This window comes from Felis catus, chromosome E2 (genome assembly GCF_018350175.1).
Source record: "Felis catus isolate Fca126 chromosome E2, F.catus_Fca126_mat1.0, whole genome shotgun sequence".
Lineage (NCBI taxonomy): Eukaryota > Metazoa > Chordata > Mammalia > Carnivora > Felidae > Felis > Felis catus.
Window position 1 is genome coordinate 1,548,617 of NC_058382.1, and position 17,351 is coordinate 1,565,967.

Genomic DNA, 17,351 nt, shown 5'->3' on the forward strand with positions numbered 1-17,351 from the left:
TACTTTAATATGTGCAGTTTATTTCATGTCAATCATACCTCAACAAAGTTTTTGAGAATTAAGTGTTCCCCCATAAAGTTCATATTTACTGTCCCTCTCGGAAAGTCACATCTGCCAACTATTTTGGTTCTACCACATCCCTCTCCCCAGTTTAGGAGGATGAGCCCTGCCTCAATGTCAGCAAAAACTGGAGAGCAGTGAAATCCATGTCCCACTTCAGGCACTAGGAGTGCCAGCTGAGTCAGAGAAGCCCTATCCTTGGAGCTCTCCTTTGTCAGTGCTGAGGTTCCTGCCTGTGTACTGATGGCCACAACCTCAACAGCCCAGGGAGGTACAGGAATCCACAAACCTTTAGACACTGACAGTAGCCTTGGCCACAGGAGATACAGACGTCTGAAGATCCTAAGAAGTTCTATACACTCTCATCCCTCAACAATCATATGGGCATCTGTAGATGCCTCCTGGAGAAGAGATACATATCCTCTCATTTGCCACATTCACCTCCACTCCATTATCTCAGTGTTTCTGTACCTGTTTTGATCCCCGCCTTGCCCTGTGGGCCTTCCACGCAAGAACACTTTGCCTGCGGGATTCTGGATATCAGGGACATCAGGGACTGGCTGATCCAGGAGACAGAAATCCCTGAAAAGTCCTGGGGAATATGCGAAATTCCCTAGAAACAAGAGACCCACTTCATATGGTTTCCAGAAGCCCTGGGGATTATCACACCAACTATGCCCTCCTCAAAATGAACTCCGGGCTCACAGGAAACTTGCCTTCCAGGCCACAAGATGAGGCACCCAAAGCTCTTCACTCTTTTCTAGCAAAGCCTTGGGCAACAATGGAAATTAGGCCGAGACTGAGATTTTTCTCTGCCATCCTGTTGACCCTTCTGAGGCACATAAAGTTGGTGCCGACAAAAGGTGTTCCTCCCTTCATGTTGGAAGAACCCAACTTTTTCTCAATCCATTGCACACAGTAAAGAGACCCCCCTCCCCCAACACACACACACATATGAGTATCACTGCAGATGAGCGCAGCGTGAGGCAAGCAGTTCTAAAGTCAGGTGATGTGGAAGCAAGACGAAGGAGTCCTGGTTATTGGGTTTACAGTCAACATTGTTCATGAAGAGAAATCCTGTCTGGAAATCCCCAGCAGACTCCAGTTCAAATCCTTTTCGCCAGAGCTGGATCACGTCCACTCAGAATCCAGCCATGCGGGAGGAAGTGAGCACCTCACAGGGCTCAGAACACTCATGATTCCCTCCAGGGAACAGGAGAGAGAGCCCAGGGGTCTGCGTTCCCTGAACATATCAGAGTGACTGACACTCGCTGTGGGACCTTGACAGCTGGCAGCAAAGAGATGGCTTCCGCCACAGGCACTGGCAGTGACAGAACTCTGTCAAGAGCCCTGGGTAGTCTACAAAGTGCAGTGTACCTCATGAAAGCTTCCCACCTACATGCTCATCGGGAACGTCCTCATGATACATGTACGAATGATGGCTGATGGTTCCCTCCCAAAGGGTACTCACAGAGATTTTCTCTGGTGTGAGTCCTATTAGGTCGAACAAGGAGACAGCACATTTTCTGCATTCATAAGGCCTTTCTCCAGTGTGAACTTTCTCATGCTAAACAAGTTTAAGAGGTGTAGCTGAAGGAGCACCGAAACTGTTGCATTCGTGAGGCTTTTCTCCAGTGTGAACCCTCTGGTGCCGGACAAGATGGGAACTTCTGCTGTAGGCTTTCCCGCATTCGCTGCACACGTAAGGCTTTTCTCCAGTGTGAACCCTCTGGTGGAGAATGAGGCTAGAGTTTCGGCTGAAGAATTTCCCACATTCGCTGCACTCGTAAGGTCTGGCTCCAGTGTGAACTTTCTTGTGCTGAACAAGGTGGGAGCTGCTGATGTAGGCTTTTCCACATTCGCTGCACACGTAAGGCCTTGCGCCGGTGTGAACTCTCTGGTGTAGAATGAGGCTGGAATTGTGGCTGAAGCATTTTCCACATTCTGTGCACTCATAAGGCTTCGCTCCAGTGTGGATTCTCTGGTGTACAATAAGGTTGGAGCTATGGCTAAAAAATTTCCCACATTCACCGCACTCATAAGGCCTTTCTCCGGTGTGGATTTTCTGGTGCTGCACAAGTGTGTCTTTACGGCTAAAGGCTTTCCCACACTCGCTGCACTCATAAGGCCTGGCTCCAGTGTGAATTATCTGGTGCTGAACAAGCGTGTCTTTGCAGCTGAAAGCTTTCCCACATTTGCTGCACACGTAAGACCTTGCTCCTGTGTGGACTCTCCGATGTTTGATGAGGCTTGAGTTATGGCTAAAAAACTTTCCACATTCAATGCATTCATAAGGCCTTGCCCCAGTGTGAATTCTCCAGTGCTCGATAAGGTGGGAGCTTTGGCTAAAGAACTTCCCACACTCACTGCACTCGTAAGGCCTCTCTCCAGTGTGAAACCTCTGGTGTTGCACAAGTGTGTCTTTCCGGCTGAAGGCTTTTCCACACTCACTGCACTTGTAAGGTCTTTCTCCGGTGTGAATTCGCTGGTGCTGAACAAGGTGGGAGCTTCTGCTATAGGCTTTTCCACACTCACTGCAGTCGTAAGACCTTTCTCCAGTGTGGACTCTCTGGTGCTGAACAAGTGTGTCTTTGCGGCTGAAGGCCTTCCCGCATTCACTGCATGTGTAATGTCTTTTTCCAGTGTGAAATTTCTGGTGCATCTTTAGGTGAGACAGGTGAATGAAGGCCTTTCCACACTCTTTACACACATGCGATGCTTCTCCGCTGTGAATTTTTCTGTGATTGATAAGAGCTGATTTCTCCTTGGACATATTTCCACATGGCGGGCATCGAAAGGGTCTTACTTCAGTCTGACTTACCTGGCTGCCGAGGAGAGTAAAGGTGTTCAGGAAGGCTTTCTCGCTGTCGGTGCAACTGAAGAGCACCAGTCCATCATGGTCTGTCTGCTGCCTGCCGACACTGGAGCCGGCTGGGAAAGATTCCATGCACTCAGTCCTTTTGTACGGAATCATCCCATTGCTGGTGGTAGGGCACTGGAAGAGGCCAGAGCTGCCCAGAAAGTCCATCCCCTCCTCCCTGCAAGTACAGGGTTTCCCTGGCACGTGGACTGCATAGCTCTTCACGTATGAGGCCCCATCAGCGTCCCCGCCGAAGAGGTCCTCTCCACTGCATCGCTTCTGGTGCCGGTAAAAGTCCTCACTGAGTAAGAATCCTCTCCCACACGGGCCACGTGTGTATGGCTTCTGCAAGGGGGGTGATCCCTGGCGTTCCACCAAGTTCAAAATGTCTCTTAAGAGCGGATCACACACCTCACACGGGTGGGCTTTCTGGATGAACGGACCTGACTCGGGAGTCCTGAGCTGCGACACGCCGACAAAAACGTTCTGCTCAGGCGTCTCCTCATTGTCTGCTTCACGCCAACAATCTGAAAGCGAAAAGAGGCCGGTGAGGTACACGTGGGCTTTGGTGGACAGCAGCGGCCGCATCACATCCATGTGTGTGACGCACCAAAGAACGAGTGCCCTGACTTGCCGCTGGAGCCAGCAGGCCCAGTGTCGGTCCTGGGCCTCTAGCAGTCACAGTAAGGAGAAAGAATGGGTAGCAGGCATGACGGTGGTGCATGGTAAAGGGAGCAGAGGAGAGGTCTCCAGCTCACTCCTCCACGGAGCAGGGCCTTGGCGGCTGGTGCCAGGAGGGCTCTGCGCAGAAGGCTGGGTCCAGACCCAGGAAAATCTGACTGCGGTGAGTAGCTGCTTCTTTTCAAAAAAAAATTTTTTTTTTCAACGTTTATTTATTTTTGGGACAGAGAGAGACAGAGCATGAACGGGGGAGGGGCAGAGAGAGAGGGAGACACAGAATTGGAAACGAGTAGCTGCTTCTTAAGGACTGTTTAAGGAGATGTGCGCAACTCACTGCACATTAAAGCAGCCAGTGTTGCCGAGTGTGGCAGAGGGAACAGAGAAGAATGAGACACGGACACCAGAGAAAGGAGGAAACAGTCAGGGCTGGAAGACAGAAGAGAAGAGACAAGTGCACAAAGTGCCAGGAGTGGGGAAGGCAAGGCAGAAAGGAGGTAGCGCTATAGGCCCTGGCAAGAAAACACTGGTGAACACGAAGTAGGCTGCAAGTCTGACCTGAACCCAGCACTGACATGGCTCTCCTCCGGTCCTCAGTCTGCAGGGCCAGGCCCTCTGTGGGTCTCGCTCACTGTGGCTAGAGTCAGGTCAGCCCCGTCAGACACCAGGGCTTTCTCCCCCTCTCCCCATGGGCAACTACATGGGATCTGGAAGATGAAGTTGTAAAGAAAACCCAGGTCACGTGAGTGGCCCAGGTAGACCCACCTCACAGAGGAGAAAATGAAACGTTAGGGGTGCCTGGGTGGCTCAGTCAGTTGAGCCTTTGACTCTTGATTTCAGCTAGGGTCACGATCTCGTGGTTCATGAGTTCGAGCCCTGCATTGGGCTCTGTGCTGACAGTATAGACCCTGCTTGGGATTCTGTCTCCCTCTCTTTCTCTCTGCCCCTCCCCTGCCTGTTCTCTATCTCTCTCTCAAAAAATAAAAATAAACTTTAAAAAAAAAGAAAAAAAAGAAAGAAAATGGAATGTTAAAAATGGAAATCCTTGAAGAAAGATTTGCCAGAGCAGCCCTGAGACATTCATGAGCGGTGACCATGTCAGTGCCTGTAATTCCTGGCATACTCAGGCCCCAGGAAATGTCAGCTGGATGGCGAGGGCAGCACCTGGGACACCAAGGTACCATCGATCTGGACAGATACCTGGCCAGGAAGCGCACAGCCACGTTGAATCTGTTGAGCAGACTAAAAAGGCCCTGAACCTCTAACCTGTTCCTGCAAAACTTTGAGCAAAAAGTGTTGGAAGTGTTCAGCAGGGGAGGGGACACTGCACATGGCCCAGCCCCGGCACCCACAGCACCTATTCTGGGACCCAAACAGGGGAGGGAGTCACTGAGGTGGCTGGACAGAAAGAGATGCCTCTAGGAAACAGGGGAACCAAACCCCAGGGACACTGGAGTGAATGTGAGGGCCTGTGGAAGTCAGCCTCTAAGATGGCCCTAAGAATGCCTGCCTCCTGTGTGAGCCTCTTCCTTGGACTGTAGGTTAGACTGACCGACCCATTTTCTAAGGAACAGGATAAGGGGATGTCACTTTCAAGGTCAGGTTGGAAAAAGGCTGGATTCCATCTTGGGTACTCTCTGCTCACTTGCTCAGAGAGGAGGCAGCTTCCATGTTACGAGGCACAGCACAGAAAGGCTACCAGGACAGAGAACTGAGGGAGGCTGTAGGTCAACAGCCAGAGAGGAACTAATTCCCACGTTCAATAAGCCACAAGAAACTAATTCTTGGGAACAATCACATGAGTGAGCCTGTAAGTGGATTCTTCGAGAAAGTGGCTTTCGGATGAGAACACAGCCCTGGCTGACTCCTTCACTGAAACCTCGTAAGAGAGCCTAAGCAAAAAGCATCCAGGAAAGCTGTGACCAGATTCCTGATGCACTGAAACTGAAATAGTGAATTTTTACTGTTTTAAGACACTAAGTTTTGGGGTAATTTGCTACATACTCACAGGTAAAACAGGGACTTACCCAATGAGGCCACAAGTGCCAAGTTCTCCAGCATCACATCACGGTACAGGAGTCTCTGAGCCTCCTCAAGGAGCTCCCACTCCTCCCGCGAGAAGTACACGAACACATCCTCAAAGGTCACACAGCCCTGTCGTGATGGGGGGGGGGACAGTTGAGCCACAGGCAAGAGGACTCCCCAGTCTATCCACTCACACGACCACCCCGGTCCCTCTCCTCCCAGCTCCCGACTCAGAGGAGACACCAGGTCTTGGCGCCACTAGTGCCTGCTCTCTTCTCACGTCCCTCTGAGCACTGGGTGCAGAGCAGAGCCAGGCAGGTGGGCAGGTGGGTACTGGGTAAGCTCTGGGTCCGGCACGAAGGGCGCCAAACACTCGTGCTGGCCGGTTCTCCCGGTGTCCTTCAGACCATGCCTCCCAGACACAACCTTAATGCCATCACTTCACACTTCTCCTCACATGTACACCACTCTTTGAACCACCCCTTCTCCCCATCTGGGACTGCCACTTCCACTACCAACTTTCTGGATCACACCATAAGCACCCACAGGGCAAAACACCTCCCACCCCATGCTGCTCTGCACGTGGTGTCCAGGAAGTGCTCATGTATCTTTGGGACAGGTACACTGTCACCCAGTGCCTAAGCGAGAGACCCAGTCCTCAGTCCCAAGTTTCAACTTTTCTTGTCATTAACTGCATTGCCACCATGACCTGAAGATACTCCCTCCTAAACTTAACCCGTAGCTCCACCGCATTCAACATACCGGCCACCACCTTTTGAACTTCTTCAACCAGTACCCTTCCCCAGAACTAAAACCCACATCCAGCTCGATGTCTCAACTAAGGAGTTTCTGGGACTTCTTAAGCTAAACATGACAACAGCCTAACTCCCAATATTACCACTGAAAATTACTCCTGCTATCAGCTTCCCTATCTCAGTTGATGGCATCTCCGTCATTCTACCAGGTAAAGAAAGCACAAAACAAAAACAAAAACCTTAGAGTAATCCACAATTCGTTCCTTTCTCTTATTCACCCTTCACACAAGAAAATCTGGTCACTCTGGTTAAAAAAACAGATATAACGGGTGCCTGGGTGGCTCAGGCAGTTAAGTGACAGACTCCCGATTTAGGCTCAGGTCACTATCTCACGGTTTGTGAGATCGGGCTCTGTGCTGAGACCACAGAGACCAAGGAGCCTGCTCCTCCTTGGGATTCTCTCTCTGTCCCTCCCCTGCTTGTGCATTCAATCTCTCTCTCAAAAATATATAATTACCTAAAACAAAACGCCCAGATACAAAATCCACCACCATCTCTCACTTCCACAGCCGCCTCTCTGGGCCAGCTGCCGTCAACACTCACAGACTACTGGTAGGCTCCCCACTCATGCCCGTGCTCTGTTCTCAGCCAGAGAGCAGCCAAAGGGAGCCCGTTAAGATCTGGGTCGGGTCACCTCTCCTGCTCCAAATCTGCCACGTCTTTCACCACCCTTGGAACAGAGGCCCAGCTCCTCAGGCGGCCACTCCAGGCCCGATCCCTGACCACCTGCCGTCTGCTCTGACCCGATTAAGAGGGACCTACGGTTCCCGGGACACTCCTAACTCATTTCCACCTCCAAGTATTTGTGCCAGCGCCTTGGAAACCCTTGCGCACCTCATCCCACCGATACTGATACCCGGAACCTCGGCACATACCCGCGGGGAGTGAGTGCCCTCCGCCGCCTTTGCACTCAGAGGGAGCGATGAAGGCCAAGTGAGGAAGGTCCTAGAACAAGCCGCCCCTCCGCTCACCTGAGCCCCGTCCGTCCGCGCCGCAGCCTCCATGGAATCCCGTGAGCAGAACCGGGTGGTGAGAAGCGGGCAAAGCGGGCAGGCCCTGCGGGCTCAGCCGGAACCCCAAAGCTCCACTAGGCACGGTGCCCGCGGGCCGACTGTCGCGCTCCCAGCCCGTCTCCCCCGGGTACAAACGCGCACAGCTCAGGGTACCGCGGCCGGGGCGTCCGAGGGCAGCGCGCGTGTGGGAAGGCCCCGGGGAGGGCGCAGCTCCAGCCGACACCTCCGCGCAAGGCCGCCGGTCCCACGACGGGGCTCATGGAGAGTAACAAAGGCGCGTACGGTACCGTCCTTCCGGGCTCGGTTCCGAAGAGCCGCGCGGGAAGCTCGCCCCGCCCCAGACTCGGGGCCTCAACGGCCCGTGTGGAGAGTCCCGGCACAGGCAAAAGACGTCACGCTGGCGACGCCGGAAGTCCCGCCTCAGCCTCTCCGGGCGGTGGGAAACGCCCATCTCCTGGGCTGTCTTGAGCACAACGCCGATGCGGCGGCACAGACTTCTGGGTAATGTAGTTGGAGCCCTGCATCCAACCGGGCAGTGGGCATCTTTCCCGGTCTTCCTGGCAACCGCCTGGCCGCCGGGGGCGGAGGCCTCGAGGAGGAGAAAGATGCGGGGGGGAAAGAGGGTCCTGGAGTGCTAAAGCTCCTCTTAAAGGCGACGCACCCATATTTCTGTGGTCACCTGGGGCAAAGTCATGTCCTCAGAGGTCTCCAGCGCGTGATCCAGTCTTTAATACTGGGGGAGCTGTTTCACCTCTCAGCTTTGGGGACTGAGATTTAAATTGAACAGTGAATATGTCCCGCTGTTGGGGACTTTGTGTAGTACCATTAAATGTTACTCCAATTCGTTAATTCCCAAATTTAAATCCCTGAGACGGCGGTGACATCATCACCTGTGAACTTACTGACATCATCACCTGTGAATTTACTGAAAAATCAAAGTTATCGGACCCAAAAGACACCTTCTGATATATAATACCTGGGGGAGGGGCCCTAGCGTAACCTGGAGAAGTAGAACTCTTTTTATGACCTCCCTCCTTCCCCCAAGATTTAATAACTAAAATGGGAAAGTACTACAACCTACTTCATGGAAAATGAGATGATAAGTGCTTAACACAGGGCCTAGCGTTAAATACAGGCTCTTATTGTTACTATTGTTATCATCACAAGGTTGGTACATATACTGATGTAGGAGGGTGTCAGGGACCCCTCTTTGCAGAATCACTGGTGATTTGTTTTCAAACACAAAATACAACCACTCTGAGTCAGCAAGCAGCATCATAAATAACGGTGACAATTTTTGCATAAAGCACATGTGTATACCATTAGGTGCATTTAATTTTTAAATTAAAAAAAAAATTTAATGCTTATTTATTCTTGAGAGAGACAGAGTACGAGTAGGGGAGGGGCAGAGAGAGAGGGAGACACAGATCTGAAGCAGGCTCCAGGCTCTAAGCTGTCGGTACAGAGCCCAACATGGGGCTTGAATTCATGAACCAGGAGATCATGACCTGAGCCGAAGTCCAACGCTTAACCGACTGAGCAATCCAGGTGCCCTGAGGTGCATTTTATTAAAAAAACAAATCTTATATAGGAAGGTTTCACAAAGCACAGGTAGGTCTGTTGTGCAAGGGACACATTCCTACAGGCCATATGATTCAAAAGTTAGGACTATCAAGACTAATTGCTCTTAGGCTTAAGTAGGTGTGGACTTAACATGGTTTCATATGGCAGACCTTAAAAACAAATCAGTTATTTTGCTAGCAAAAATGGGTTTCTTCTGAAAGAGCAGAGAATTCAGGACAAGTAATCTATTGCAAAAACCATAGACTAGTTCAGCAAACAAAAGTAAGGAACTTATTTATGGAGAAGAAAGAGGAAGTTGGGAAGGATTGTTTTGAACGCAAGTCCACTGGAGAAAAGCAAGAGTTCAGGGTGAATGTGGTTTCTCTTTGTTTGAGTTGCTGGGGTGGTCAATTTCTTGTAGGAAATGCAGTGCACATCTTTTCCTGTTAGGGTCTGTAGTTAATGATTCTTCCCTGTTGATTCTTCTGTTGGTCTTGGTAATTGGAAATTCTTGATTTCCAGTAGTACTGGGTGAGAGTTCCTCCTTTTGGCCTCCCAACTCCATTTTAGTGAGGTTGTCCTTTATTCATTTTCCCATTCCTCCCTTTTGATCAGGATCCTTCTTGGAAAGCATTGCTGATCAAGAGTCAGTTTTTTCTTAATTCAGTGGCCTTTTGTCCCTCGGTGCCTTTACTGAGTAATTAGGCCTTTACAATTTTGAAGGATATCTACTTTATCAACTGTGGGTCGGAGGAGGCAGGGCCAAGTGCACTAGAAGTCCCGTGACTATCTCAAAGGGTGAGAATCTATGGACAGTGGGAGATCTGAGAATTAGGACTGATGGCAATATTTTTGAACAATGTATATAGAAGATCTCTACACATTTTGCCTATTGAGTCTTACCAGTGCCATTAGTGTGTTCAACTAACCCTGAGGACTGAGGATGACACACACAATCAAAGTATAAAACCAGCCAAACAGAACTGTTGAAGCATGTTATGGGTAAAATGGGTTACCCAACCACCATGATGTTTGAGAGGTGTTTCTCAGGTAGGGATAATCTTTTCTAACAGAGTTTTAGCCACAGAAGAAGCAGTGGCCTGTCTACAAGGGAAAGCTTTGGTCCAGTGAAACAACATATAAACCATGACTAAAACACATTTACATCCATGAGACAGTGAAAGCTGTATGAAATTCATTTGCCAAACCTCAAATGTTCCATTGGGCAGTTCAAAGTGTCTGGGAGCAGTATGAACACGTTTCCTTGTACCACTGGAGAAACAGGACAAGTGAAGTAGGCACTTTTGTGGCCTCATTAATATTTTCCTCACCAATATTGGTTCATAAACACTATCATTTTGTCAGTAGACCAATAGTTGTACATTGGTAAATGGTGGGAATTTTAGAATTTCTGGTAGGGCCATATTGTCATTTAGTCCAAATAAGAATTCTCTGTTTTTATCAGATCAACAATTATTAAATTTCCAATGTTGCTTTTACTTTTGGGAGGTCAATTGTTGGGTGTCTCTGGTCAATTCTTCCAAATTATCATGTGTGAGAACATTCTTTTCGACGATGACAGAGGTTTGGCTCTTGGGTCTCCTTGAGAGAACCATTTGGCAGAAATATCGTGAGGTGGATTACTTTGGCCTCCAGGGAGTTGAGTCCGGAATGTCCAGGAAGCTTAATAATAAACAGAACAGCTGGCCTGTTGAGCTCAAGTAGCCAAAGGTGAAGGTGCTTCCTCATTGACTTCAAAACAAGTTGAATGGCATACCTAGCACTAACATGGTCCTAAGTTAAGTGTAAGGGAAGCGAGGACATACTTTTCCTCTCAGGAGCCCAAAAGAATAGTATTGGTGAACACCTAGACCATTTCTAGCACAACCCATCAATTCGATCACCGATGACCATTTTATTATCCATCATCTACATTTTACCCTCTTACGCCCTTGTTAATGTGACAACCAAAATTAAAACCTCATCCATTCACTGATTGCATCTCAATGTTAGGATTGTTGGGTGAAGTCTTATGCAACTCACGTCCAAATACTGTCTCTCAGAGCTATATATGTTTATATATGGCTTATACACACAATGTTTCCACTTACACCCAGTATATTAGTGTCCAGAACACAATAGAAGGACATACTGAAACCGTGGGAGAGATAACCACCACCAAGTTTCTATATACAACAAATGCATCTTCAAAGAAACAGTATAAGACTATTTGAGACCAAACATGAGAAATTTAATAAAAAAAAAAAACTGACATAAAGAACACTTTTAAGATTCTATTTAAGGTTGAAGGAAAGTGATCCCCGATGAATGGTCTGTGATGGTAGAAGGAATGAGGATCTATGAGAGGGGTGTGTTTGTAGATTAATACAAACATTATCTGTATAAGACATTAACATTTCCTTTTTGAAGACAGAGTGATGGATTGCCATGTATAGACTCAATAGCACATAAACTGAGATAAGCAAATTAATATTTAAATCTTATATTTTTCAGGAGAGCAAAGATTTTATCTCTATTTTATTGTGTTAAATAAGTGCATTGTCATTTTCAGCTTAAATACTAATAAACAGAATCACTGTATACACCCCACAAATATGAAGAAGGAAAAATTGAAATGTACAGAAATAACCAATAGCAAGTTTTTATTTTTTAATTAATTTATTTTGAGAGAGAAAGAGAGAGTGCACGCACATGCATGCGTGCAAGTGGGCCAGGGCAGAGAGAGAGAGATTCCCAAGCAGGGAGGGCTTGATGTAGGGCTTGAACTCACAAACTGTGAGATCATGACCTGAGCCAAAGTTGGAGGCTTAGCTGATGGAGCCACCCAGGTGCCCCTCAACAGAAAGTTTTTAAAAGGAAATGTACAGAACAAGTGAGGCAAAGAAAAGCACACACATATCCACGGAGAATGTATTTAAACCTAAATATATATGAGCCATCTCATGAAATGAGTATGGAGTAAATGCTCAGATCATCAGCCAGTAATTTTTGATATATTAAAAATATTCAACAATAACATGGATACAAGGGATACATCTAAAATGTAAATATATGAAACAGGTTTTGAAAAATATACCTGTTATAATTATTACATAATAAGACACGAACACATGCTTAACATGTATTTATATCGGAAAGAAATAATTTACAGCAAGAAAGCATCACCAAGAAGATATAACAGAATATGTATGTAACTTATGATACTGACTTAAATTACATAAAGTCAGTTTGAGAATAGCAAGGATAAAGATACCAGTCCACAAATGTATCAGGCATTTTTATATCAGCCATCTCAGAAATTAGTAGAAACAGCCGATATAAAATTGTTAAGGTTCTCATGGATCCACACATCAAGAGTGACAAATCTGGCCTGACACATACATTTACATACAAGTAAAGGATGTTTATATTTAGTACAAACTGAATGTTTACAGTATAAACAACCATGAAAAGTATCTTTGATTTGTATGGAGTGAAACAAGACAAGGAAACAATCAAGACATCAATCAACAACAGAGGTAAATGGAAAATATTAAAAGGTGTGTTTGGAAATTAAGTTATAAAATACTAAATAACCATGTAATATAAAATAAAGATAATAAAAAGTGTAAATATTTTGACTAAATGACATCCCCACATATTCTTGAGCGATGTGTTTAATAAAATTCTATAGGTACATTAATAGTTTAAAATACATATATTATAAATAAAGGATAATTAACAAGTGATACATTCGGATGATTCACAAGTGATACATTCATCTTGCAAATACTAAAAGAAAAAAAAATCCATAGTAGAGAAAAGCACACTAATGATTTCATTCATATGGATTTCACAACAAGCATAAAATGTATCTGTGATTAGTGACATTTGTAAGGTGTCAAACCATGAATTAAAAAGAAAGAGAATTAGCAAAGCAAAATTTCTGGATAAAGGATTCCTCTGAGGTGTAAACTGGGATTTGCAATCTGTGAGGTTCATATAGGAATTCTAATTTTGCTGTGCTTTTTTATTCTGTGGGGTGTGCACTGGTACTTATTTTATTTACCTTTTTTCTATATGTGTAATTTCAATAAGATGAAGTGGACAAATGTTAGGAGCATGGCTTCATGAGTATTTGCCTGTCAACATCCATTAAACCTCACCTATACATGTCGTAGAACAAAGCCCTGCACAAAGGTGACCATTACTGTCCTTTTTCACTATATATTAGGTTCACTGTTGTATTTTTTTTAACCCTTCTAGCTGAGGTTACAGCCCATACTGATTTGTCTCTGACTTGTATCAGTGTCACCCACTTCTTTTTCTAAGAGATTCATCCACGTTGCATGAAGCAGTAGTTTTCATTGCTGTGTTTTCTTCCATTCTGTGACCGTATAATTTATTTAGGCATGTCCCCATTGATAGCTCTGTGGGTTGTTTTGGGTTCTTGGTTATGATCAATCAAGTGGCTTATAAGCCTATAATCCTACAGCTGACCCTTGAACGGCACGGGGGCTGGGTGTGCTGACACTTGGTCCGTTGAAAATCCGCATATAACTTTGGACTCTCCAAAAACTTAACTAAAATAATAGTCTGCTACGGACAGGAAGCCTTACTGAGAACATAAACAGTTGGTTAGCACATATTTTATATGGCTAGAGAAATGAAAATGATATTAAGAAAATCATAAAGAAGAGAAAATACATTCATAGTACAGTACTGTTTCATACAACAACAACCCCGTGTATAAATGGACCCATGTAATTCAAATCTGTGGCGTTCAATGTCAACTGTGTATATTTTGGAGGAAAAATGCCCTCATTTCTATTGGGTATACACGCAGAATTGGATTTGCTTGGTTACAATACATAAATATGTTGAAGCTTTGTACAGATCTTGACACATCAAGGAGTTAAAGCAAAAATTAACAGAAGCATTCTTTGAGAATCCATTGGCTATGTGAGGCTTACAATAGAGACCACTGTATATATTATCATCTGTAAATCGCACATCCTTTATATCAGTAAAGTCTGTAATGAACTTATGTAGTCCAAATGCCCTTTTATCACAGAAGCAGATGTTACACATTTATGACCACGTCCCTATGGATGTGGATCTGATTATCATTAGGGAAGGTCTGTGCGACTGTGTGTCTGTGTGAGTGAGTGAGATTGTGTGCGCGTGCCTGTCTGGATGGCTACATCTGTACATGTGTGACCATTTGGACACGTGTGTCTATCAATGTGGCTGTATAAATAAGTCTACCTTTGGGTATATGCCTGTGTCTGTGTCCTGGTGGGTATCTGTGTGTGCACCTGCACAGGATGTTGTGTCCTGCGTGTGTGTCCCTGGGTGTGCACATCTGTCAATACACTTTTGGGTAGTGTGTGCGATGATGCTGTGGAGTCTGCTCAAACTGTGTAGGTTCTGTGGTGTGAGCGCCCTGCCTGCATCTGCCTCTGGGTGCCCCTGACCAACCGCCCACACCGGCCCCAAGTCCCTTGCTCCACTCTAGCCCAGTCACGTCTAAGGGGCCCTCTGAGTGCCACTAAGGCCCCACCAGCAGCCGGGCTCTTGAGAACAATGTCCCCACCGGGATATCTGTGCCCTCAGCCTGTTCCCATTCAGAACTTCCCTCCTGTGCGAGGCCTCTCTGACCAGCCCCTCAGGGGGGCCAGTCCCCAGGCCCTGGCCTCAGATCTCCCACCCTGAACTTCCACTCTCTCCAGTGCCCAGGATCCTCACACGCTCACAGCTTTGTGTGTAATGTTCCCTCTGCCTAGATCTCTCTGTGTGGGGCTAATTTCTATCTGTATTACAGGTTGAAATTGGCCGCAGGAGGGGTCATGATTGGAAAGGGATAGGCCTGGGGGCCAGGCTATGGTGTTCTCAGTAGCTGGTCTGGCATTCCGCTCTAGACTCTGGGATTCTCCTGTTGGACATGAGCAAGTTCACCGAACACTGACCTCAGTGACCATGACAGACTGATATAAGGTCAAAAACCACGCCGTCACCATGTCAGAGCATGGACAATACAAGAACCCTGTGCAAACAATGGAAATGACCAGGTGCCCACCTTCTCCTGTGTGACCTGAGTGACAGCTACACTGTCCACCAGCTGCTGTAGTGCCACTCCCGTCCCCCGCCTTGAAGATACAATATTTCAGGGGCGCCTGGCTGGCTCACTCAGTTAAGCATCCAAACTCTTGATTTTGGCTCAGGTCATGATCTCATGGTTCGTGAGTTCCAGCCCTGCGCCCGGCTCTGTGCTGACAGCTTGGAGCCTACTTGGGACTTTCTCTCCCTCTCTCCCTGCTCCTCCCTTGCTCACATTCTCTCAAAATAAATAAGCATTAAAAAAATTGTAGTGGGGTGGTGCCTGGATGGCTCAGTTGGTTAAGCGTCCTCCGTTTGCTTAGGTCATGATCTTGCAGTTCATGGGTTCGAGCCCTGCCTGGGGGTCTGTGCTGACAGCTCCAAGACTGGAGCCTGCTTCCGATTCTGTGTCTCCCTCTGTCTTTGCCCCTCCCCTGCTTGCACTCTCTGTCTCTCAAAAATATTTAAATAAATATTTTTAAAATTTTTTTTTAAATTTCAGGATATCCAATCATAGGACCAACCCCATTTCCTGATAACATCCAATTCAGAGCAAATTTCCACTTTCTTAAACCTCCTACAAATCACTGAGCACACGCCCAGAGCGCAGAAAACATCCCCCCAACCCACTTCCTGAGTGTCGCACATTTCCCAGCATGCAACAGCCCATGTGGCAGCGCACCAGTAGGCCTCACTGTGGGCACTTCCGGTGCCGACAAGTACCGGCACCACGTATCCGTAGACCAAATGCTCCCCTGAGCTCCAGGCGCGCACATCCAGTGAGATACCGATGTCCCCGCTTAGATGTCTGATGGACAGTTCAAAATGAGTGGGCACAAAGCCAGTGCCTCATGTCGCCCCGCCCACTCCACCTCACTGACCAACACCCTTCCCACCGCAGCCACAGCAGCCCTCCTCCAGACCACACCTCTCAGTCTTGCGCCTTGACACACGCTGTCACCTCTGTAGACGCCCTCCAACTCCAGCCCCGCCTGAGGGTCCTGCATTGTTCCAGGGCCTGCTCGGCTCTGTGCACTTTAGTTCGACGTCCACCTTCGCATTTTATACACAAAGACAAGGAACTCCAGGGACAAGGAACGGGACCAAAGTCATGTGGCTGGCGATGGTCACGGTGCAGACAGGCTGGAATCCCAACCATTACAACTCTAAGCTCTGAGCCCGTGTGCCACCCTGCCCCTCCACACCTGTCCTCTCACCCCCATGTTTCAATCCCTCTCTCATGCTTCCGGGGCTCCCAGACACTTTGGTGTCACAGCCAGAGTTACTTTACTCCACCTGTTTAATATACTTTCCACCTGAGCTCAAGGGAAGGGTCCATGTCTCAGTCACCCACGTGTCCTAACTCCACAGGACGTGCCACAACTGAAGCATGCGGTCCCGTCATTCTTGTCCACATGGTAGTAAGGTTGCAGCTGGGCTGATGGAGCGCGGAAGTGAAGGCCAGATGGGAAGAAATGGGAGATGAGGGGATAAACCTCAGTCCATCACTGAGACAGCAAGTCACAACAGCTTTGGGACGAACGTGGGCCCAGGTGTCTGAATGTACTGCATGGTACCAGAGCTTCCGGGGCGGGGGGGGGGTGGAGAACAAATTCTCTGTAGAGTATTTCGTCGACCCTTACAGACCCAGGAGCTCAGCTATAGACATAGCCACAGCCACTGTGCAGATAAGCTCCCCTAAGAGAGGCTAGAGGAGGAAGGCGCCCTTGGGAGGCAACTCTCTTTCCCAAGTCATAGAAAACTATACATGCTGTCATTACAAAATTATAACTAGAGAACCTGGGTGACTCAGTCGGTTAAGTGTCTGACTTCAGCTCAGGTCATGATCTCATGGTTTGTGAGTTCCAGCCCCGTGTTGGGCTCTGTGCTGACAGCTCAGAGCCTGGTTCAGATTCTGTGTCTCTTTCTCTCTCTTCCCTTCCCCACTCACACTCTCTCTCTCTCAAAAATAAACATTAAAAAAAAAATTATAACTATTGAGGCACCTCAGTGGCTCGGTCAGTTGGGGATCTGGCTTCAGCTTGGGTCATGATGTCACAGTCCATGAGCTCGAGCCCCACATCAGGCTCACTGCTGTCAGCAGAGCCTGCTTCGGATCCTCTATCCCCCTTTCTCTCTTCTCTTTTCCTGCTCACGGTCTCTCTTTCTCAAAAATAAGCATTTAAAAAAATTGTAAGCATTGTGACGGCTGACTCATTGCAAAGTGCACGACTGATG

The 17,351-nt window shown here is 47.5% G+C and overlaps 1 protein-coding gene across 1 annotated transcript; it reads right to left on the bottom strand.

The window, feature by feature from the left end:
• On the bottom strand, positions 1 to 7,849 carry ZNF304 (zinc finger protein 304). Its single transcript, XM_045046742.1, has 3 exons — positions 7,314 to 7,849; positions 5,626 to 5,752; positions 1 to 3,447 (listed from the first exon to the last, which is right to left on the bottom strand). Exons 1-3 carry the CDS (start codon positions 7,440 to 7,442, stop codon positions 1,628 to 1,630), a joined length of 2,076 nt encoding a protein of 691 aa, XP_044902677.1. The 5' UTR covers positions 7,443 to 7,849; the 3' UTR covers positions 1 to 1,627.
• Between the last annotated feature and the right edge of the window lie 9,502 nt (positions 7,850 to 17,351).